Source organism: Gymnogyps californianus, chromosome 1, assembly GCF_018139145.2.
Source record: "Gymnogyps californianus isolate 813 chromosome 1, ASM1813914v2, whole genome shotgun sequence".
Lineage (NCBI taxonomy): Eukaryota > Metazoa > Chordata > Aves > Accipitriformes > Cathartidae > Gymnogyps > Gymnogyps californianus.
This window is the reverse complement of record NC_059471.1, coordinates 194,842,901-194,868,674: the sequence shown is the minus strand read 5'-3', so window position 1 is coordinate 194,868,674 and position 25,774 is coordinate 194,842,901. Positions and strand designations below refer to the sequence as shown.

Sequence of the window (25,774 nt, the reverse complement as noted above, 5' to 3'; positions counted from 1 at the left end):
GCCCTGAATAGTTTCATTGTGTATTAAGCTGTCTGATCAAACTTCTGTTTTCTGCAGTATTTTTTTTTTTTGGCAAATCCTGTAATAACTAAATAGATCACTGTCACTTAAGCTAGCAGCCTGCCTTTTTCGTGCACAAAACATTGAGGTTTTGGATCTTAAATCATTTAGGGTAGCATTGTCAGATTACTGAAATAGCAAAAAAGAGCCATCATAGTGCAATATTTGGCTAAAACTGTCAACTTCAATCAGAAAACTCTTTTATTTGTTGTAATCAAATAAACACATGAACAAAAGTCATTCAGTAAAAGCTTATGGAAGTGCTTTTGGTAGAAGGTCGAATAGAAATAGGGTTCAGAGTCTAATATGTTTATTGGAATGGATCATACTGGTACAGCCCTGCTCTACAGTTCTGGTACCAAAGGAGCTGACTATAAAGGAGCTTTACATTGTATCAGAGTTCCCAGCATTACCTTTGTTTGGTCAGATACCTTTCTTATCATGTCTATCTCCGAAATGTATTTTCTATCTTCTCCTTTTTTTTTTCTTTATAAGGTTGCTACTAAAAAGGTGAACTGCTGCAGGAACTTAAATCATTTACCCCTTAAATCATCCTTTTCTTGTTCACTTTGTGGTGTCTGAGGAACTTTATACCAAAGTGAAAGTGTGGTTGCAAATGCAATTGCTTGCTGTGCTAGAATCTCAGGAGTGATGCCAGAGAAGTTTGTAATGTCTCTTTTGCTACCAGAAACCTACCTATTGGTTGACCTACCTATTTGACCCTTAAGGAAGAAACTGGAAGATGTCAATCCAACCAAAACAGAAAATATCTAAAGGAGATAGAAATATCTAATAGATAGACAGGAGACAGAAAATATCTAATAGATAGATAGAGATATCTAATAGATAGATAGGATAATAGGAGAAAGAAAATATCTATCTCCTAAAAAAGGAGAGTCTCCTCAAAGTGCAACTGTAACTCAATAAGAAATAAGCTCTGAGAAAAGACTGTTTTGTCACTGCTGATCCAAAGTGTGATTCCTTTTCTAGCTTAGTTAAGCTTACCCAGAAAGGAGTCAGTCTTCACTATATTTGAAGGGGAATGACTCTTTTGCTTTATTCATGTGACTCTTCCCCTCTAGCCCTTGTCAAAATTAGCACTCAGTCACAGTAACGTCAAAAGTGTGACAATTTTAGTGGAATTTGAAAAAAAAAAAAAAAAAGCTTGCTGGCATTGGTTGGAAATATGAATTCCGTGGATAGAAGAACTAAATAGAGAAACTTAAAGGCAGGGTTTAGAATTTGTCCAGGATTTTTGTTTCTTGAATGTCTTGAGACTTTAGGGTGAAATTTCACATCATGTACTCTTAAAATAGAGTACGTGATACAGCCTATGTAATCATCTGTTTATCACCCTGTCCCCATAGGACACCTTCGTAGTTGCAGGATTTAAGTTGGCAAAATCGCCTACAGCAAGAGAGGATGGTAGACACGGTTGCCACCTTGAGGTGTCTGAAGAAGCTGGATCAGCCATTTATGTACGTGGGTACCCAACTATTTTTACCTTTTTTTTTTTTTTTCTCCAAATACCAACATTAAAATTTTGCTTTACAGTAGAAAAAACAATAAAATCTATTAGAATCTGAAGTGCTACAGATTATTTTAGCATGTTGATCAGGAAACAATCAGGACACATTTGTGTGTGTGTGTGTGCATACAATTTTATAATAACCCTAACCATGCAAGACCCAAATTATCTCAGGCCTCCCAGGTAAATTTCTACTTGTTGAGTGCAGAAATTTGACCTTAGTTGGCTTTAGATAGATCCCTAGAGCTGTTTAAACCATTCTTGTGCATAACAATGCAATAATGCAGATGAGGTAGAGGGTGCAAGAGTGGTCTCAGGTCTGTCAGTTTTAGTTTTCTCTGTTGTACTGCTTTAACTCACATCATTACACTTTGCCTTTGAAATACATGGATTCCTAGATTCTTGATTTTTAAAAGAGAATTACACTCCTTTTTTCTGAGGAAAATATTTGTTCTTTTGTACTATTCTCACATCAATACTGTTCATCTTAAATGCTTCCATCTGTTGAGATAAGGGAGTGGAGATACCTAGCCTGTTCTGCTGCTGCTTCTATTTGTCTGTGGTAATACATCAGCAGTGCATGTTTGTTGTGGCCACTGTGTCTTTGCTTCAAGAAACATTTGCTACCCTTTTTAAGCCTAAGCATTAGTATTCTAAGAGTTATAGGACTTACAAAAATTACAGAAGTTTAAATACCAAAGGATTTAGGATATTATTCTACATTTGGAAAGCTGTAGTTGGAGGGGGAGAGGGGCTGGGTGTGGAATGAAATTAAGATTTCAAAAACTTTGTTGGACACTTTTGTGGGATATTTCTAATATTTCTTATGAAGGTTATCCCAACAGTCATGGGCATCTGGTGAGAAAGTGTTGCACATTTTTGATCACTGTAATTGTCTGCTACTGTTAAAAAGAAGGATGATAGCATTGAACTGAACTCTCAGTGACAATGCTGCAAACTCCATTCTGTAGTCAATGAAAAGGAAAAGGCACCTTCACTGGAGAACAATATAGCATTATACTATACGGTGATTCCTTTGAGCCTATCCGTCAGATTTTGAAACAAACTGAGAAATAATTATGAAAACGTAAACACAAAATCACATATAAAAGAGACTTACTAAAATAAATTCTGTGCCAGTGTCAAGGTTTGAACTATCATCTGTATAATTGTTGTCTGACAATACTTTTAAATTTAAGAAAACATATTTTTTTATTTCAGAAAGGCTTTTTTTTTTCCAGAATTGACCTCTATAGATAATTAAAGTTTGGCATGCAGCTCAATGAGAAACAAAATGAATTAAAATTATAGTGCAGACTGTTTCATGACATTATCTGTTGATAATGATGATATATAGGTAGAAAAAGTATGTTTCATTGAAGATAATAGATAGCAAAACTGTGCCCTGAGTCTGAGCGAATGTGTCTAAACGTACCTGAATTTTAGGCACTACATGAGGCACGCAGTTGAGTATTGGCAGGACCTCATGACATACAATCTAATCCCAAGGAAGATGTGCAGCTCACGGAACATCTAGGTTGTGCTGAGGAGGTGTCTCTCTCATCATTGACCACAGAATGGAGCTTGTGGCACTTAATTTACTGACACGCTCATTGAATGCTTCAAATTAATACAAATGATCTGAATTTTTCGTGTGCTTCACTTTCTCTATTATAACTGTTCACTCGACTATTTAAAATAAATAAATGGAATTAAAACTAGCTTCAGGAATGCAGTTGAGGGTGGAAAGCAAAACCAGATCCCTAGCAGGAGCCTGCGCTGCTGAGGCAATGCACAGCTGTGACATGGGACTCTGTGTCCGGCAGACAGCCTGTGGTGGTGCATCAGGATGGCAGCTGAGCCCTGCATTTCTCATTATAGGGTGGGTATGTGTTGGCGTTACGTCACATCACCACGATTAGTTCTTTAGAAGACCTTACACTGAAGATAAGTCTGGCTTATAAGTATGGCTCTAAAAGCTTAGGAACTACTTTTAAATAGAATTTATCCCATTCTGGTGAATTTGCCTTGACCTTTTTTTTTTTAAACTTTTTTTTCCCCAAAGAAGAGTAACGAGTCACTGAAAGTAGATCTGCTCTAAGCGTTGACATGTACAAAATCTAAACCCATTTAAGTTCTCTGTTAAGCAAGTACAGTTTTAAATTTGTGGCCTCCAACTTTCAAATGCTGACTCTGCTAATGTGACCTGACTTATGTTCAACTAAGTGCATTTCTACTTTAGAAAATGTATGTTATTTAAAGTAGCTTTTGTCTGAGTGTAATTGGAGTAAATGTTTTCTTTCTTTCTGTAGGATAAAATTTTACTAGTTTCAGAGGTGATTCACATAGCAGAAGTGCCTATAGTGCTGTTTTGTATTTGCTTATAGCGTTACATTTGCTTTAGAGTTATCAAATGTTGTTATATTTGCAATGCCTTCAATTTTGTAATCAGAGAGTTTGCTATTTTTTTCTCCTCAGATTTATACTAAACCAAGAACAACTGCTGCTTCAGAAACTGCATCTTTGGTGAGTTTATATTTGGGATGTTTTTAAACTACGTGAGACTAACTGCATGTAAATAAGAATGTGTGGAATTCTTTTTCTTTCCTGTTTATTTTACTTCCATACTTTCATCCCAGCAGTCATTTGTTTAGCTTTTAATTTTGCAAATAAATATGCCAGGAAAACAGAATAAAATATGAAAAAGTAGTACTTTTTCTATACTTGCCAAATAGTTCCCATCTTGATCTCAAAATAGGCTGTATGTTGGTTTAGGAAATATGAACTAGGAAGGTAACTATCATTCTAAAGAAGATTGTATGCTTGTGCTTTAAAAATTGGAAATATGAATCTTCCTTTGATTTAAAATCAGACCTCATGTACTGGTCTTAACTTTTCTTTTGATTACCATTTGGAACAAGCCTTTATGTGTCTAAATTAAAATTCTACAGGAAATAGTACCTTAAAGGCATAGAAATTGGTGTATGAAATTTTATGGTTCTTTATCGTAAGGTTAAAGATTTAGTACCGAAGATGATACAGCTTGGCTTCGTGTTAATTTTGTGAAGTTTCATTTTTCTCCCCCCGATATAGTAATTGAAAAACACAGTTTTCAGTCAGTTTGGCAGAACTTGTATTCTTTAAAAGAGACTAATCAGCATATAACGTAACCTTAAGATGAAAGGAGAGTAGTTCTTAAACAGTAGAAGGTAGTCCTTAGTTTCTCTAATCCTCCAACAAGTGTGCTATTTTAATAGGAAGACTTACACAATGGCTGTGAGAGGTAACCCCCCCCCCCCGCAAAGACAGTGATTCTGTGCAGTGACACTGCCAATAAGAATTACAAATTTATTTACGTATGTGCTTTAAAAAGCCCTTTGGATGGACATGTTAAAATCAATCAGTAAAAAATTACTTTCCATCATTCTTTATAATAAAGACTTTTATTCACTTATTTCATCTATTGAAACTTGAACTGACTGGTTAGTTTATTGTAAGGAAGATGCAATCACAAAAAGAAATGAAAATAGGTCTTGTGTGCTTTATTACCCGTGAATGTAGATATATATATTTATCTTTAGAGAGTCTAAAGTGAAAAAGATAGAAAGGAATAGATAACCTTTACTTTTTTTAAGATGAAATAAAACGTATCTGAGGGTGGATGGTGTTAAAAGACAAAATTTTGGGTGAATGTTTGAATATTTTTTCTTCTGTTCCCTAATTTTATCATGCCTTTTCAGTCTGTTGCACCAAAATATGTGTATACTCCTCTGAATCATCTTAAAGATGGAACTATAGTGAATTTGTATGGCGTTGTGAAATTCTTCAAGCCTCCATATGTAAGCAAAGGAACTGGTATGTACTATATTCAAGAGATTTCAAATCTCCTCCTCCAAACAGAACTGTTCTTACTACGTTTGTTAAAAGTCAACCAGAACAACAAATTTAGGTGATCCTTTGACCATGGTTCTCAGCTAACATCAAGGAAACACAACAACAAATAGGTAAGGGACATCAGAGTCGGTTTAGGCAGACCGGTGGAGATAGCAAATGAAGAAAGTATTTATCAAGCTAATACTATCAGTACAAAACAGGGAAAAGGACCTGTACCAAAAAAAAGTAAAAAAAGCCCTGCACCTGTCCTCGTGGGAAAGCATTGTTGTGTAACTATGTGCAATTCTTCCTTGAGAATTTGACAATAAGTGTTATGATATGCTATAAATGTGGTGCCAGCATATCTGTTGCTTGTAGAAGCTGTGCAACAACTGAATCATTTTTTCTCTCTGTGAGGTGAACACTTACTGATTGTGCTAGTTTTGCTAGGAGATTGTACCATTTCACTAGGTGCTCAGTAAGTACACAGCTAGGTGATACCCCTGCTGAATTCAATTAAGCAGTAGAATGTCTTCTTTGATTCAGAATTAATCAAAGTGTTTTCTGCTTATTATAAATCTACTGTGCATTTTAAAGTTGGGGAGGGGTCCCTTCTAAATGTATTTCTAATCCCTACAAAAAAGAATAGATTATGATGATGACGGCTGATTTTTATGATCTTAATTATGCATGCAAGTTTCTTGAGTAATGTCAATAGCCATGAATTTGGCTTCTAAATACAGAAATTTAAGAAGTGAGCATTAAATCAGAACCAAGAGTTAGTGGCTTGTCTGCAAAACCTTTTGCGAACAGATCTGTGTGATCTTACTTGCTCAAAAACTGCCAGCAGCAGTCTGAAGGTGATGCACTCAAGATAAGGCAGTAAATGCCTTTGTGAGAGCACAGTGCTATACCTGCAGTACCATGGCTTCCAGAATGAGGTTTGCTTACAGTTAGGTAGCTTGAAAGATAAGTGAAATAGCTGAAAGCTCTGCAAACATGGTGGCATACCCAAAAAAAGTTCCAAGTCCAACTAAGGTTCAACTAATGGCTTCACTTTTTGAAGACCAAGCCATCTTCAGCCTTTGTTTGAATCACTTTAGAGTATATGAGTGGGAGAAACGTTTGGGAGGTCTGTGCAAATGTGTGTATGCTAGTTTCAGTATGTTCAACTGAACTATACTGATATAATCTATATTGTGGGCATGCTTAATTACTTCCATTTGGTGCATGTGGTATTCTTCTAGATAAACAGATACACTGGTATGAAAGACCCTATTGACAGGAAATTTTTGATCTCACTTGCAGCTAAAGTGTGGCTTCACTGTACTTGTAGCTAAAGTGTGGTCTAATGCTTGCCCACAGAAAAGGCAAGACACGTGTGTGCCGCTCTCTGGGCTGTCGTACACTAAGTGTCAGCTGTACTGAAGGTAGCCACTGGCCCAGTCAGCAGTCATAGTTAAGTTATGCAGAGTAACATAGGATTTTTCAAGAATATATTAGATTAACTGAGTCCACAAGCTAATGAATAGCTTTTGGGAATTCAACAGCATTTTTACATACTGTTGACCATGTCAACAGAAGAAGCAGTGTATCCACAGCACTCGGGCTTGGTGCCCTGGCATCTGCAGGAGAGCAGTTCTGTGCTTCCCATACAGTTAGTTGTCGAAATGTATTCCCATTGGTGTTTATTATAGCAGATGCAAGGCTTGCTCCTAGCAAACCTTTCCATTCTACATTCTTACTCAATGCTGAGAAGGCAGTAGTGTTCCCCAAAATAACTTGAAACATAAACAAAAAATGAGTCTGAAGAATATGGGATAATCTAATTTAAACGTTAACATTTGAAAATAGATGTAGTCATTAAGTTGGGAACTGAGCCAGTAACGATCCATCTGTTTTTATACCAAATATAGTGCGTGTTTGGTTTTTTTCCTCTTGAGACTAAATTAAAATTAATATTATCATATTCTAGATAGTCATTGATACACTAAAGTTATTTTGCTAAACAAATTGCAAATCTTTAAGATGAAATAGTTTTGATTGTTTTATATAGGAAAAAGCAAATGGTAGTTGTTAGAGAAAGCTGTGGAAAAGCTGGATGTCGCCTGTTTTTTCAGACAACAATTGGGTTTTGATAATACTGAAGCCCAGTAAAAGTGGAGAAGTGCAAATTCCAATTATTTTACATTATGGATTTTACAACACAACAGATATTCCTAGATGTAAATGAGGGATAATGGTAAGTGAAAGTATCTGCAGGAACTCAATGCATTTAGACTGGAAACAGAAAAGCGTTCTGGCATCTAATTAGAAATGCAAACATTCAAAAAATACTAAATTAAGTGTGTGTGTGTGTTTGCATATGTAGCAAATCAAGTTATACTGCTAGCTTAGAAGTATTAGTAATAAAAATTACTCTGCCCCTAGAGCTGAATACTTCTGGAACTGTCATGTGATTTAGCTACAGTTAATACTTAAATAATACTTAATATTTAAAAAGTATTAATTCAAAGAAAGACTCCAGAGGGAGCTCTTCAAAGGTTGGAGATAGATTCCCAGATAGTAGTGAATGGGTGGTGTTAGGTGGCTGGGGGCTTAAGGAGAAGGATTTGGGGCTGCCAGGCATGAAAAAGGATTGAAAATGGGTAAGCAAGCTGTGCTGGGTGCAGGTGCCTGGGTGTTGGTAACAGGGGGCTGCGTGGCAGCCTCTGCGAGGAGAGGCCGGGGCTGCCCTGTGCTGGACACAGCTGGTTCCAGCCGGCTCCAACCGACCCACCACAGGGCACAGCTGAGCCCTTTGGCCAAGGTGGTGGCCTCTTTGGGAAAACAGATTTAAGGAAGGGCAAAATGCTTCATGGCAGTGAGGAGTGAGGGAAAAAAAGTGTGAGAAAGCCCTGCAGACACCAAGGTCAGAGAAGCCAGAGGGGAGGAGGTGATGCAGGTGCTGGAGCAGAGGTTCCCCTGCAGCTTGGGGAAAAGATCTTGGATGAACAGATTGATCTACACTGCAGCCCATGGAGTACTCACACTTGAGCAGGGTTATCCCAAAGGACTGCAGCCCATGGAAGGACCTATACTGGAGCAGGAAGAAAATGTGAGAAGGAAGGAGCAGGAGAGAAGAGGAGGTGTTATGGACTGACCACAACTCTCCATTCCCCATCCCCCCTGCACCACTTGAGGGAAGAAAAGGGGAGGTAGAGATGTTGGGAATGAAGAAGTGAAGTTGAGCCTGGTAAAAAGGAGTGGGAGGGAAAGGTGTTTTAGTCTTTGTTTCTCACCATCCTACCCTATTTTTATTGGCAATAAATTAAATTAATCTTCCCTAAGTCGAGTCTGTTTTGCCTGTGATGGTAACTGGTAAGTGATCTCCCTGTCTTTATTTCAGCCCACGAGCTTTTCCACTTTATTTTCTCCCCTGTCCTGTTCAGGAGGGGAAGTGAGAGAGCAGCTGGGTGGGTGCCTGGCAGCCACACATGCTGGGACTCTCCAGGTTTTTCAGACTTTCCTGTTCCTTGGGTTATAATAAAATGAGGATAAATCTGGAGAAGGGATCTTGAGAAACAAGTTTCCTTTGAAGATAAGTATTTCAGGGGAATGAAAAATCTCTTAGGTTAACAAGAACAATAATAACACATAGTCTTTATGCTTTCTCAAATGGAAAGACTAAATTAAAAAGTTTACAAAACACTTCCTTTGAGTGGGAGATCTCATGACTGATATTCTTTCCTGCTTGACATGCCACTAAAATCTGTAAAAGACTTCATTGTAAAGGTGCAAGTATAATCTAGACTTGTACAGAGCACAGAACAGTATTTTGTTTTTAATGTAAAAGATTGATAAATTATTTCAATATTGATTTACTCTATTTGGTCTTTTCTGCACAGGCTGCCGAACAAAATCTGTCTGTCACTGTAGTGAGCTTCTCAAAATCTTCATTTTGTGGTGATATCTGGTGATTGCTTGCTTGTGCTAGACCTGTTCAAATGTTATCAGTCTTACAGTATCTGTGTAATATATAGATATATAGAATACATATATATCTATGGTTTTGAAAAGTTGGGCTTTCGCTGATATTCTCAGCCTGCAATTGTAATAGATTTCTTAGCTGTGTTTATGAGGAACTGAAAACATTAGCTTTATCTGTAATAATTCAGGATATTGCCAGTGGTGAATGAAGGTACTTTTCTCTTGAAAAAATATTGTGGGTTTAAAACTCAGGCTTAAAAGGAAAGAAAAAAAACAAAACAAACACCACAAATCTTTTAAAGGTTTTGTTTCCTTTGTTCGCATTGCTGACAACAAAGAGGGTGAGAAGGAAATAAATCAAATGTAGAAAGTTCTACTTTTACTTTTTGAGTAAATCATGGAAGGGCAGTTCTTGAAGGATCACATGGTCTAGATTTGTCATTTGTCCAGCTGCTTTAACAAGACTTTGGGGACCTCTGGACTTTGAACATCTTACTTAGACAAGCACTGATTGCTGGAAATTATTAAGATAGCCATTCTTTCCAGATATGTAAAAACAATAAACTTAAATGCACTGACTTTCAAGGTAGTATGTTTCTGAAACAAGTAGGACAGATTTTTGCAACTGAGTTATTTGACAAGTTAATCACTTCAGTTTCATAAGCGGTAGAAGTTTAATAGCGAAAATGATGATTTACTTAACAACTAGTCCTTGCCTAGATGTCATTAATAACTTCCTAATATATATTCCCTGTATATTTTCAGTTAGTAATATTAAAAAAAGGCAACACAACAATATCAGTGGAGATCAGGGGCACAATTTGAAAAGTTTCTTATTTATGAAGATAGTTGTGATTCACTTGCTACTTTATCATGCAAATCTCTAAAACAGTTTTAATGGATTTGAGTTTTAGCATAAAAATATTCACTACTCAGTTAAATATTTCAATGTTGGGTTTTGGGTTTTTTTTTTTTTATACAATCCAGAGTTATGTCTGCTTGAGAGGGTGTAAAATGCTCAATGATTGCTCTGAATTGCCAGGGCATGAAATGGCTCTTGTCAGAAAATTCTGTAATCGCATTAGATCTGGCACAATCCTGCACTAATACATTCTCTTTCTGACACTGTGTTAATAGAATCATATAGCTTTAAGCTGGTACCTGCTGGAAGCATGGGCAGTGGAGCCACTGTACTTAATCCATATGGGTTTTTATTCACTATATGGATGTGCCCCTAGATATGAGATATTGCTTCTTCTTACATATATTAAAGCTTAAGGCTGAAGCTTTGCACTGTGTTCCCACTGAAAGCAAGTGGTACCTAATTTAGCCTTGTCAGTTTATATAATCTATAATTAAATGTTCATCATTTCAATTACCATTATTGCAGTAGACGAATGTTAAAACACTGATGAATGAAATGAGTTTTCAGTATGATCATAAATTATTATTTATTCCAGAGGAAGTTGTTTTAACTGAGCATGCTTCAGCTCAGGGCATGTAGTTTGGGATGTCTATACATGAGAATTTTATGTGTTCTGAAAACTGTCCAAGGAAGTACTTCAGGTCCTGCTTGGTACAACAGGCAGATGGGTTTCTGTCTGCTGGAAGATCTGTTGGAAGTGTTCAAAATTATATTCTAGCTTTCCTTCCCGAATAGTTTTAAGAGTCTTAGATATTTTAATTTTTTTCACAAAGGTGATTCTCTCCTCTTTCTCCTCCCTTAAGCCCAAGGACATCTCAAGTATTTAGCCTGAGTAAAAACAGTAAATATAAAAGAAAAAGAGCCTCTGTCTTTGTAGTGTCCAATTACAGAGATTATGTGCTTGACCATGAAAGTTTTGCAACATTACAATGCAATGCTACTGCTTCCCAACTCTTTCCATTTTTCCTGCAGATATTAGTCAGTGTTTTCCATAGTGCAGGGAAGAATTATGGCAAGAAGAATCCTTACTGCTGGTTAACAATAAGTCATAAGAGTAGTGTCCTGTTTTCCTGGGGAAACCTCCACCTAGCTTGTTCTCTTAGATATATGCAGTATATTCATATGTCACATGTTGAATTAAAATCTCATTTTAGCCTACCTAGACATGCATGTGGATGGTAACTATTTTATTTTTACAAAATATTTCTTAGAATCAAAATTAATGAAGTGTAGCATTTTCAGAAAGTACAATTCTAAAAACCTTGAGCAGTTCCAGGTCAGCAGTTGTCCATGCCCAAAATACAGCTTAAGAACCATACAACAGATTCTTAAAGGTATTTTGAAGCCCTAAGTTTTATTTTTATTTGATCTTGAGCCAAGTTCATCAACATTCTTAGCCCAGAATTTGTTTAAAACTATGTAGCTGAAAAAGAACATTACTTTAAACTATAGTATGTTGGCAACTTCAATTAAAATAGTCAATTTTTAGTAAGTAATAGCAAACCAACTTTAGAGTGCAAAACAAACCAATCACAGACTGTTGTGGTATCTGATGGTCTATTTGTGAGGAAGCAGACTCAGAGTTAAATCTGCAGTAGTTTTGTTCTTTAAAGTATTGTGTTCTGTTTTGTTTTTTCCAAGTTAAAATATTAAGCATGTATTTAAATTTTGCAGAACAGAATAAAAACTGTTGCAGAGGTAAAGAAAGATAGTGATTTCATTTCTGGAGCGTAAAGATGAGAGTGATGTTCTTTTCCCTTCTGTTCACAGTGGTTTGTGTTAAATAATCGCTGTTTCCTATCATCTAATATTGAAGATAAATAAAAGTTAAAAACATTTTAAAAAGGAAATGAAAAATTAAACAGTTGTATAAATAGTTAATAGAAAGAAATCTCAAGACAGTTACTTTGATCTACAATTTACAAATGATGGCATTAAAGCATCTGTTTAGCCAGATGCTTCTGGTAGTTACTGAATGTTTGTATCTCTTAAGTGTATTGCCATGTTAGAAATAACAAGCTGTAGTAAAACATCTTCAGTTTGATTCTTCAGAGGTTTTGTTTTGGGCTTCTGCAATATCTGTGTTTGTATGTACATATATATACACACACATAGGAGTGTGTGTACATTCGTATTATTTTTCTTCCTGTGTTTTGTTGAACGTATTTCGTAAGTTAGCTGGTTCAACTGCTTGGTTTTAGTACAAAGACACTTGTGTATTGAATGGCCTCAGTAATTCTTGAAAACAGTATTAATGTTTGGTGTAGTTTTGAAGAGAGAATGATTTGCTACAAAAATCTCTCTCTCTTTGTGTGTGTGCATTGAAATATAAGAAACAGAAGGCAATCTCTAATTAGAGTCCCTCATTACCAACAACATTGCCAAAAACCTTTTTATCTCTTTGCAGGGGGAAGTTATTGTTTCAGGATAGTGGGTTTTCCACTTAAATGTTAGTCAGGAATACATACGTGATTGCCCAAAAGGGGATTCGTAATTACATCAAAGCTTTCTACCTTAAAGATTTTACAAGCATATTTGTTAGGTACTGCTGGAGTCCTCAGTAAAAGTAAAATAAATGTTTAATCAGTAAGTACTAAATGCCTTCCTACAACATCAGTAACTACTAATCTGGAAAGCTTTTGTAGCAATTCTAGTTTTCTTATGATGACAGAAAAATGAATTTGTAAGTGAAGCTGTGGGGTTTGGGTTTTTTGTTGGTTTTATGTATCTGTACACTGTGGAGAGATGCTGACTTTCTGAGCATGCTATTGACTGATGTAACAGTCCATAAAAGAGTGGAAATTCTATGACATTTATAAAAAGAAAGCAATAACCTGAAGAATTAACCTAAACTGTCATCACAGTGGAGGAAACTTTAGCTTTTCAATGACTGTTACAGGGCTACAAAACATTCATATTTCAACCTATTTAAAGTCAGGACCTAGAAGCCTGGAGATCAGCGTTCTCCATGTAATTAATGTAACCTTCTACTGATCTTGACTTGGAATTTTATTGATTTTAAGGTAGTCCTTGCAATAATAATGAACTCCTTTTGTTACATAAATTTATTTTCTAAAAAGCTGCTTCACCAAATAGTTGTGGGTTTTTTATGAGATGAAATAACTAAGTAACAAGTTAAAGTAATTGTATTTTTAAAGAGCAGTAAGGACTAGTCTGAAAGGATATAAGAAGCATGTAAGACAGATGCATCACTCTGTACTTCCATTTAAACCAAACATCACTTCTATCTTGTTGTTTTCATAAACACCAATTCTGAGGTGTTACAAGCATCCTTACAGATAGCTGTCCATTGCTGATGTTCCCTCACATGATAGTAAGCTGGAGTGGGAATACCTCTTCATAATAATTACGTATATTAAAAAAAAGTAGGTGCAGTTTGGAGTTCTGTGTAGTATCAGCCTAAACCCAATGCTTTTACTAAGTCAATCTAGTATGAAAGTAAAAACTTTCTTTTATAGTATATTTGGTGAACTGTGCATCCATTGTGTCATATTTTTAAGCCAGATTATTACAAGTAAAAATTACCAGTGGTAAAATTTCCCTTATTTAAGAAAAGTTAATCAGTGGAGTAAATTTATCTAGTAAAGGAAAATTGACTCCAATATGTAAACTTTCATTAATTTTTTTTTAGCTTGGCAGCTAAAGGGTTTTGCTTCATTGGGAAGTATGTTGTGAAAAATCAAAAGTTTGAGCAATGACATTTATTGTATCATTTCCTATAACACTGGGACATTATTTAAATTCAGCAGTTCTGTTTAGAGTTTGACTCATTGTTTGTGCAGAAAAGTGAATTCAATCACTGAACTATAATGCTGCTATGGAAAGCAGAAAGCAATTTTCACATTCCAGCTGGAGAAGGAAAGACAGGTGGCTTTTTAATTTTAACCTTCAAAAAGGACTTACTGGATGAGGATTTATTTAAAAGAAAATCAGTCTTTATGCTTTGTTCTTGAAAAGCTCTATTTTAATTAGGTTTATTATAGAAGTGATGTTTTGAGGTGATAGTTAAGAATGGAAGTCTGAAATCACAGATGGAGAACCTATACTATGTAGAAGGTGTTCCCTGACTATATAAAGCAAGTATAATATTTTATACTACTTTGAGTAGGATGATTATTAGTCTTTTGAGTATGCTAATTGCACTGAAAATGGAGGGAGTGTGTTAACTTTTTCCCCCTTAAATAGGCAACTGCACATGTACGAAGCTGACTAGGTTATATAATCACAGCATCAAAGAGTAACCACAATTTTAATGTGGGATGTTTTTGTTATTTCACTCTTGATTCCTGTGTTGGATTATATCGGTGCAGTGTAACATGTTATCCTGTATCCTCAAAGGACTGTAAATCTCTGAACCATATGGTTTTTTCTTCTTAATTGCTCATTTTGCTTATATCACTTTGCAGCTGAGCTGTTAAGTTAACCTCTAGAATTCATACCCAAAGAAATACAACAATCCGTCTTTGGATTACAGTAGTAAATACTTGCAGTTTTGTCAGCCACTGACCAGAGTTTATTCATATCTGCTTATCCTAGCATGGAATGTCAGAATAGGTGCTATATGACACTTGACCTTGTGCCTTTGGTGGGAGTGTGCAAAAGAATGATGCTTAGCAACTTCTGAGTGCAATAGATGAGAATTTATCATTATTGAGTCTGTGTAAAAATCTTGGGGAGGAAGAAGAGTAGTGGTTTTGTAGAAATACTATAGGGTTTTGTATCTGTAGGAAAAGTAGCTTTATTTTTCTTGGTAAGCCTTCTCTGGATTTCTTCTTTCAACACTTCAGTCACTCAAATAATTAAAAAATTTAAACTTTTAAGTTTAAATGATAGTAAAATTTAAGGGTGTATTTGCTGGAAATGGCAGAATATTTCTTTTGAAGGCATAGGCAGTGCACATACAAGCATGTATTTTAATCCAGTCTAATGTATCTGTCTTCATGTTTGGGAAATCTCTTCACAGAGTTTACATATGACAATCATCTTCTTTTGACTGCCTTCCTATAGTTTTTATATGAAGCAAATCTGTCAGTTTGAGTAGACTGATGGTATTCTCTTTCAAAGCTGTCTAGCAAAAATGTACGTGTCTGTATCTTTATAAAATGCACGATGGAGATTTTATTGACTTTGTTTTAGTGCTATGACACGTTTGTTCGGTTCCCAGATACGTAAACTCTGGTTTAGTGTCATTATCACTAACTGGCTCGTAGAATTATAGCTAAGGGAAGTTGGGGTTTTTTATTTGTTTGGATTTTTTTTTATTTTTTGTTTGGGGTTTTATTTTTGAGAGTTGAAAAGGTGTCTGTCATAGGCAAAACAGATTTGACTTGGGAAATTTAATTCGTTGCCAGTTAACATGAACATTTAATAACCGATTCGGGTATTGAGAAACAAAGAGGAGAAACATTTAATTACTTAGGGAAAACACCCTTCCTCCACCTTTCCCATGCTCAGCTTCACCCCAGACACTTCTCCTTCCCCCTTCCTAGTCTCCACTCCCCTTGTTGTTGCAGGTTACACTGTGTCTCTTAGGGAGGAGAAGGGTGGCAGGAGACTGGGGTTAGTACGTAGCAATTTCTTTCTGCTGCTACTTGTTCCTTACTCTTTTCTTTTTTTCTTTTAATTCTCTCCCCACTGTACCTTCCTTCTTGGTGGTGTCCTCTGCGCCAATGTGGGTTCCTCCATGGGCCTCAGTCCTTTTGTGGGTGTATCTGCTGTGGCATGGACTTACCCACAAGCCACAGTTGCTTCGACCTTGAACTTCATTTATAGTCTTCCAGTGTTTAATTTCACTGTTATAGAAGTTGAGAAAGTTCACACTGTCAAACCAGAAAGTTCTCATCAGTTGTTTCAAATTTCAGTTTTATATGGTCAGTTTCTGTAGTTTGTTCGAATATCAGCAATAGAATTCATAAACAGGTTTCTTCATTGTTTTTTAATTTTGCTTCTTTACTGTTGACTTGATGCCTGCTGAATTATGATCATGTCTTTGTGTGTTACTTTGTTTAGAGAGTTTTCTATCTTGAACAGCGTTCCCATTCTTGGCCCCTCAAGAGAATGGATGTAAGTCTTCATGCAAGTCTGTTTTTAAGAGTTACAACTACTTTCTTTTTACAGTGTTGAGATTCTGTTGTTGACTGCTACCGAAGAGCAACATAAAAATTGGCAAAGAACTTTTAGTTTAAATGGGGGTCCACAATAGTAAGATTGTAAGCAGGAGTAAATGGGTTCTGTACATAGAGGAACTGTTCCTGCTTCTAGACGGTATGTCTGCATTTTATCTGCAGGTCAGCAGTATGAATAAACTAGCTTTTACAGTGAAAACTTACATTCTTAAAATAGGATTGTGAAAGCAAAAATATGAGTTACAGTAGATAGCATTAGAAAATTGGAGAGTTGCCCAAGCGTTTTGGGTAATTCAGATCTAGTGATTTATACTTCTTTAGTCAAAATGAATAATAGCAGAATCATTTAATTCATGATTCCAGTCTGAAAGCACTGTGCATGCTGCGAACAGTTTAGATATATCCACTCTTTTCAGAGTACAGAAGAATGCTAAGAGAAATAGTAAATCAGTGTTATACCAGTGTCGAAGAGCACAAAATTATTCGATTTAAAATTTTTCGCCACTCTTACTAATACTGGTTTTGTGCTTTCTCATTCTGACATTTAAGAATGGTACGCTCAAATGGAAGACCAACAGAGAGTTCACCATTGCAAGAGTTCAAACTTTAGAAATTTTAAATTATAAATCATTGAGTACTGTTAATTTAATGCCTAAAAAGTTGTGCTTTTTGCTTGAGGATCTTGCTAACTCTTTCTAAAAGCCAAAATTTTGTGTACGTAAATGTATCAAGGTTGTCATCAAGGTAAAAATAATAGGTTATGATGTCATTGCTCTACTGATCTGCTGAAAAAGTTGTAATTCAGCCCTGAACTGTAAGTTTCAGTAAATGCTAGCATAATAAGTATCCAAAACAAAAGCACTCTGTCTTCTTGATTAAAAGCAACTAGGACAAGATGTGCAGATGTTTGAGATTCTAAACATACAGCCAAGTTGATATTGGGTACTTGAAAAGTTCTCAGGCAGATTAACCAGCTACCATGCTGTGAAAGAGCAAGTGTACTCTCATTCCATTTTACGTTCGTAAGGTATCTGAGCACACACACTTCTGTAAGCTGAAATGGAAAATACAGGTTTCATTTATGTCATCTGCAAATACTGCTCTATTTGGGCTGGTTTGCTCTGTCATATTTGTATCTTGGTTTGGGTTTACTTTTTAGGTCATTAATAGAAGTGAAATTCTGTTAATGAAGTTTAACTTCAAAAGGGCACATTTCAGATTCTTAGTATACTTTCTAACTACCGCTGTGTGACTGTATCCTTGCAGTATATATCTTGCATATTTTGTTAAAGTGAAAGATAAGTAATTTATGCTTTAATTTGCTTTTAGAACTTGTAGAACTCATTACCTCTTCAGAAGACACTGCAAAAATAAATCTTAGAAAAGGATTGTACAAGATTGTACGTATACTCCCCATTTTATAGATGAAACCTGAAAAAATAGCATGCCTGTTGCAGACAAAAGAAAAAGTTTTGTGTGTTCCTGGCTCACAGACCTGTGCTTAATCACCCATTTTCATTTTCAGTTATTTGGGCTAATTATTGGCAAGATGGTCCACACTTCAGTTGTTATGCCACTGTAACTAAATTGACTTTGGAAGAATTACACAGATCATAGCAGAAAAAAATTGGCCATATGGTTGTTCATCCCAAGGTTAATATCTGTGTATTAATAACTCCATAATGCATATTATTCATTCAAACACTTTTGTATTTTACAGATTATTGCTCAGTTGTGACACTTGTGGACCCATCAAATGTGAAGTTAACGTGCACTCTTTTTAATGGAAATCTAGATTCCCTACCAAGAATTTACAAAGTTGGAGATATTGTTCGATTTCATAGAATAAAGGTATGTACTAGGATGTAGGTGGTTTATGTGCTTGCTTTTTTGCAGTGAGAGGACTATAGGAATAATTTAATTCTTCATGTACTGAAATTAACGTGGAGACATTGGATAAAGCACTTGATATATAAAACAGCTATGGTTATGGTAGGGACCAAAGCTGGAAATAAACTATCAAATTTTTTAAACAACAACAGGGCACTAAGCTGATGTTTCTCTTTAAAAAAGTGTTAGATGTGGTTATGAAAACTCCAGAACAGCATTTTCTTTTTTAATATTTGTTAAACTAGTTGACAAAAATCACATGGTAATACTTCTAGATGAACAGAATTTAACTGACATGAATGTGCACAATTTATTCCTCTTCAAACTAATAGAATTGAGGGATTACTTTAGAGCTTCTGTTGTGGAGCAGTTTAGATCAGCTGGAGAGTTACTCAAGTAAGTGTAATCTATCTGGGATTTTTAGCATGCAATATGCTCCAGTTGCTTCTTTGATGTTTTCCTGCCTTACCCCCTATGTATCAAAGGCCATGAAGGAAACAGTGTTTATGGCTTTGGTACTGCTTCTGCTGGATGTTTTTCCTATGCCTGCTGCAACTGTATAGGGAAGAGGAACCACGCTACAGAGACTGAATGGGAGTCTTGTAATGCTGGACCATACTTAAAGAGGTGCAGAATAGTACCAAAGACACGATTTTACCTTGTTACATATTAATTTGCAAGATAACCATACATAATTATATATTTTATTTTTGCTTGAAATAATTGTAGCAGAAATGAGTAAATGTCCTGAAAGAGGCCAGTTAAAAAAACAATTTGCATATCTGAACACTCTTGAGAGATCTAGGAAATTTAGGATTGTACAAAAGGATGATGAAAGGGATAAAGATCAGTAGTACTAAGCATGTATGTTTTGATATGCTGTAGCAGGAGAACAAAGAAAAAAAACCATGACAATAAATGTAAGAAGTGGTAAGATTTATCCAGTGATTGAGATTTGTACCACTGAGATCATTAAGAAAGAGCTTGTTAAGATTCAGAAACAGTCTTCAGTTATTCATGTATATTATAAATATTTACAATTGAGAGAAAAATTAGCTAACCTATTCTGGGTTAGTATAAAGCTTCCTTAAGGTCATCTTTATGTATAATTAGAGTGGAATGAAACTAGATTTTGAAGCTTGTGTTTCTAATCAGTACCTGAGATGTGGTGTTAGTCTTGGAAGTTCATTGATTTGACTTCAGATGGGGAAGTCTTATGCTAAATTTTAAATTCTCTCTGAATCCAGCAGGGTGAGTGTTACGCAGATATACTCATTTCTGAAATTCAGTGGAGGCAGAAACATGTTTATTGCTTCTGAAATCAAAATACGTATTGTATAATATATGTGTGAAAAAGGAGAAAGTAGAAAGGAGCCTGATCAAAATAAAAGAATTGAAAAGTTGCATGTCTGTGGTAGGTTAATATTGGATTTTTTTGAGATGTGGGAAGTACAGGTTAAAAAAACAAACAAGACCACTGTCAGGAAAGTTATGTATGCACCCTTTTTTTTGCAAACATAATAGTGTCTCAGCTCCACTATTTATGTTTAATATAAACTTATTAAGGAAACCTGTTGATACAGCACATGTAAGGAACCTCACCATTCTCCTGATTTGGCATCAAATTTTTGAGATCATTCTAAAATCCTTGTCGATTGGTACTTCATCATTCTCCAAGATGATGTTTCAGTATTTAAAGATAGGGTCTGTTAATTCCCTTGCCACATACACTTCTTTTTTTTTTAATCACAGCTGAGCTGTTTTAAGTGGTTTTGCAGCCCTAACTGACCTCCAGCTGCTCACAATCCATATTGCCTCAGATGCATAAGCTGACAGCGTGTTTAATTACTTTCTGAGTCAGAATGATCTAGAGTCACTAAGTTGTCTTTTTCTGGATGGGAATGTTTTGATTACCCCAGGCTAACAAACAGTTACTTTGGAAGTTTTCATATCTGATCTGAGCAGGTAAAAATCTGACATAGAAGCCTGGTGCCAGCTGCTGGGAGTGAACTGGGAGTGGGGTGACCTCTTCCTCTCTTTCACCTACAACCACCATAGTATGTGTGATTGCTGTGCAACACAGTTTTCAATTAAAAAAAGAAATCAACTCTAATTAGAGTTCTAATTACACTGTGTGCAGTTCCTCTTTCACTCTCTTCTCGTTTTCTCGTCAGGCCTTATCACCTTCTCTTAGCTTGCTGAATGGAAAGCATTCAAGGGTGGCAGAGGCCATAGTCTGTCAGAGCTGTGCTTGCCAATGAGGACAGATATACATAGTCCTTACAGCATGTATTTACATATCCCTGTCCCAGATATGCTTTTGAGAGACTTCCAAGAAGTTGACATTGATAGCAAACACATTTTTAAAATGACTGCTCCCAGCTACACTCTCAGCTGCTGATGAATAACTTCTCTTCATACTAACACAGGTGTTGGCAAGGTCTGATGGTTCAGAGCTAATAAGAACTTAATGGAGAGGATTCTGTTGGGATTACTTTGGGTAGAGAATAATTTTATGTGTTCAGTATTTGTTGCAGAGAATGAAAATTTTAAGTGTCTTAGTATCAGAACTGAAAGATTATCCACTTTTAATTACATTTCTGTTAATATTTCTTGAAGTGCATTTTTATGACGACTTATGAAGATTTCTTATGAATTGTATTACTTAGTGATTTGCAGTACTATATTTGGGTCTTTGACCACAGTCATTGCTCTGCAGAGATGGGCAGGGGAGGGGGGATCCTCCCACCCCCCAATGTAAAAGCTAGACTTTGGTCTAATTGTCTAGCCTCCCTCTATCTTCATGGCAAAGAAGGAGTTACCTCAAGTGGAGTTTTCTTGGAACTTTTTTTTATGGTTCACTGTGGATGCTCTTAATATCTCAGACTTAATGCCTAAAGTTTAAGCTGTTAAAGAGAGGGAAGAGGCAACCTGCTGGTACTGACTAAATCTGCAATATTTTATCCTCACTTGACTTGGGAATTTTGGCATGTATTCTGCCTTTCTTGTATTACTCAAACCCTGCCATAATGATAGAATTGTTAATTTCCTCATTGGCTTTTCTCTAGTATTCCTTACTACCTCTGAGTGATTCACAAACAAGAATTTATTTCTTCACTCCCAGTGAAGTGAATTGGTATTTGATTTCCATTTTAATGTTTGAGAATTGGAGAAAAGTGAAGCACATTCTTATTTAGGTGTTCATCTTGTTCAGCATACTCTAGTTGTCTGATACAATCACTGTCTAGAATGTGTTCTGGTGGGTCTTTTTCCCGAATACACAGCATTATAGAGCTGTGTGACTCATGTGGAACACTTGGAGAATGAAGACCAAAGGAGTGACCTCTCATTATAAACTTTACTTATATGACTTCCTCAGCATAATGCAATCTCTGTAGCAATTATGAAGTCTTAATTCTCTAGCTTTTTGTCATAGTAGTCTTGATACTATTCTCGTCTCTTACTTTTGTGCCTTAACTTTTTCCATACATAGGCTCCAGTTGCTGTGGCAAATGAAGCAGGAGCCTTAAAGATGACAGCTTCTTTGTTACACAGCACTAATTCATCACCACTGTACTTCTCAAGTCATGCACTGCATAGGAAAATGTCCTGTAGAAAAATAGGGTAATGGAATGGGGTATCGTAAGATAAATTCACCATGAGCTGAACTGTGTTTGCACAGACAACAGTAACTGTGTCATCTACTAACTTTGGAATAATTATGGTTTATAATCCTAGTGTTTTAGCTTTGTGGTTCAATGCGGCATCCTAGATCTTTAAAATAACAAAATGGAGAAAAACAAAGAAAAAACAAATTCCTTGCATGCTGTCAATTGCATATTCATCTGGTTCAAACTCTTTAGATTTACAATATAAACACATTGCTGCTTTGAGCAAAAGTACTTTGTAGCCATGATATAGATGGTTATTCCCTCCGTAGGTCAGTAAGTTGACAAGTATAAGATGTATGTTTTGCTAGTGAGTTTCCAAGCTGTTTGCCTGTCCACAGAGAAGTGGGAATCTGAATATCAAGCATATGGAGTGTGGCTTCATAAAAACATAGAAGGATCAATCACACTCCCTTTTTTGTTATCCTTACTAGTTCTGCCCTGTCTCTATTCTCGTGCATCACTCTCCTTAACCTGGTAATACTAACATAGCATTTGTTCCACTAGGTTACCTACTCTGATCTTTAAACCAGTCTGCCATTATTTCTAGGAGCGGTCTTACTCTGCACTTTGCTAGCACTTTCCTTGTCTCTGTGTATTCCCTCCTTTAGTTTAATCCAATTTGTCCCATGAAAGTTGATTCCTTCTCTTTCTTTCTACTTGATGCAATATGGAAAGCACTGAGAGAGAGACACAGGAGAAGTATCTGCTCACTTCTTATTCCTAGGCAGCTCTGGCCATAGCTGTCAGGTTGATAAGGATGAGAGGGAAAAATCTGGAGCTTAGATATAGAACATACTGAGTGAACATTAAACTTTGGCAGAATTTAGCTGCCAGACTCCTAGTGTCCTCTGAGTAAATGTGGTCCAAATATATAAACTTGGCCAAAGTTAGGTTTGAGACTTTTTGCTAAAAAGGATGTCAAAGAACATGTTGTCTGCGGCACCGCAACCCTGTTTTCAAATTCTTGCTCTGAAGAGTGGAAGCAATTAAAATTTTTTTAGCAAACAACTACAAGATTCTTTTTAACACAGAGAAACCAACATTTTTCTCAGAAATATCAATATTACTGTTGCTTTTGACTTCCCTTCAAAAATTATGTAAGGCATGCAAGTCAGTTTGAAGTTTTGATGGAATTTAAATTAAAAACAAGTATTTGTCCTACAGTAAATAATGTCAGGAAATATTGACTGTAGGCAGTGATAGAGTTTCTCCATAATTCGAAGTCTTAGAATTTTGCACATATGTTTTCTGAAATTTTCATCTGAGTACTTTTGGTCAAGCTACCTGATCATGTCTTAAATATGTAGGAAATATTCCAAAATAGTCATTTTTTACTTTACTAGAATTTTCTCAAATATACTATGCCACTTTCTCTGAGAAATATTTCTAAAGCAGTATAACAATGCCTGCTGGGTTTTTTTAAATTATTATCAAAACAGAAATGATTTCAGCTGGTTTAAGTGTATATACTTTTTGCAGACAATTTTTTTCCACAAAATAGTTATTATATGTTCGGGTGAACTGGTAAATGAAATGTACAATGTCTTGTTCATTTTCTTCTTTAATTTGTATTTCCATTGCTGCAGACGTTCTGATAATCTTATTTTGCAGACAGCAATTCTGAGGAATAGTGGAGGAAAAGCTATAATTTATGGTCCTAATATCTAGGTGTATTTTTCATGTCTTCATAAAAATTCATTTTACTTCCATATGACTAGCCTTGTTAACTTTCTTTTGGAAGGTGCCTGCAGGTAGTTTTTGTAGTTCAGTTTTCTTGTTGTTATATTTAAACATGTTCAAAATGGTTTAATTTATATAAGGACAGAGATTATTTACTAAGTTACTTCAAATTGCTTCTCTATTTCATTATTACCTCTCTATTCATACAGCTGGAGATACACGTACACTAGGATTACATTATTAAAATACAAGAAAATATAATCAGCATACCATATTATCCAAACTTGTTTAGACTGTGATTTATTCTACTTAATGTGAGAAAACATTTACAAAATATAAGGAAATATACCAAATGCATTTGGGTGTTTTTTTGACAGGAAACTTTTTTTGTATAAACAGCATCAGTGACAATCATCAGACTTTTACAAAGAAATTAATCTCTGGATCTGATACAGTGTTAAGGCTCAGGTTCAGTTGTCTAGCATATTTTTGAGCAATAAGTTATTAAATTAGTAACAGTTTTAATGAATCATGGTAATTTTTTTTAAAAAAGTGTTTAAAAAAACCAAAAAAAATGTCTGTTTGCATGTTCTGTTATGGGATGTGTATATCATTCAAATGCTTGATCTGCAACTTTGTTTTAGCTTGAAAGTATGTCTTCAGTGTTCGTGATGGGTTTTTTTAGCCTTCCAACCCATCCCACCCTCATGCACTGCATGACACTCAGAATGGAAAGCAAGCATTTCCTGTTTCCAGATTAGTGTTAAAAATCTAGGTTTCCAGATTGTAGGACTGAAGCAGTTTTCATGTTGCCAAGTCTGGAGAGGGCTAGTGAGAAACATCTCCAAAGGTCTTACGCTAACTTTTAGCCTCTTAGCCCTGTGCAATTCCTAATAAAGCTCAAGAGTTTCAGCAGCGGTGGAACAGGGACAAATTAAGGGGATTAATTATTAATATCCTTGTAGGTGATGTTGGACATACAGTGTATTGTATTCAGTAGCTACAGTCTCTGAGATGGACAAATCATCATAAATCCAGAATTGGTTTCTTATTTAAAATGTCAGAACCATTGATAAAGTAATAGCATTTAACAGGAGAAGGCAGCCTTTGTTTATAACCCATCACGGCTCAGATGGCAAGCAGTACTTATGGGGTGTTTCCAAGTTTTAAAAGCTCTGTGGTTCAGTTCAGACAGGTCTGAAACCCATGCTGTCTTGGACCAGTGGCTCTTAGATGCCATTCCATTCTGTGTTGGCTACCTGTGCAGCCAAAACCAGAAAAGAACCCAAGGAAATAAGCTAAATACCTAAGTGAACTAATTTTTTGTCTTGACGCAATAGAAAACCTATGTTTTATTTGTTTGTGTTTTTCCATCAAGTATCTGCTCCAGCTATTCTAGACCATTTTTCAAGTTAAAGTGCAGTGATCTGTCTCTAAAACTTTGTGTAAGGTGGTAAGTGAACGGGGAGAATTGAAGGGCATCCCTTTGTGACTTGGAACCCCCATCCCCTAGCATAAGGTAAATTTTTTACCCGTCTTCTAGAAAGAAATCCTTTTTCATAGCCATCATTTATAAGAACAAATTAGAAGAGTGTGTGGCACCTAGTGTATTGTGTTCTTTTTGTTGCACTGTCCCAAGTTCCTGTCTAGGTTTTTGGATGGAGTTTCACTTGAAATACAATCCATGTGTAGGTGTTTTCCCCAAATTCCTACAGATCTTTTTAAACATTCAATACAATCAAAATATTTAGTAATCAGTGCTGGGGAACCTTATGGATCTAGAGATGATAAGATTTAGTATGGCAAAGGGTGTGTTTCCAAGGATGGTTGTAGACTAAGAGAGTAGTGTGTTATTGAAAGAGGTTACCTGGGGAGATTCTGGAATCTCCATGCTTGGAATTTTTCAAGGCTCAACTAGCCACAGCCTGATGTGACACAGTGCTGACAACAGCCCTGACCTGAGGAAGAGGTGGGACTTCATGATCTCCTGAGGTCCCTGCCAACCAAAATTGCTGTGGTTTGTGATTGCGCC

The 25,774-nt window shown here is 35.9% G+C and overlaps 1 protein-coding gene across 5 annotated transcripts in view; it reads left to right on the top strand.

Annotated features, from left to right (window-relative positions):
- The window catches only part of POT1 (protection of telomeres 1), an 81,729-nt gene that overhangs the window by 19,745 nt on the left and 36,210 nt on the right, over positions 1-25,774 (top strand). For all 5 annotated transcript variants that reach the window (XM_050907120.1, XM_050907111.1, XM_050907091.1 and 2 more), the window contains exons 6-9: positions 1,428-1,538; positions 4,067-4,114; positions 5,329-5,443; positions 18,222-18,352. In XM_050907120.1, the coding sequence (XP_050763077.1) occupies positions 1,428-1,538; positions 4,067-4,114; positions 5,329-5,443; positions 18,222-18,352 (405 nt within the window). The remainder of the gene's footprint in view (positions 1-1,427; positions 1,539-4,066; positions 4,115-5,328; positions 5,444-18,221; positions 18,353-25,774) is intronic.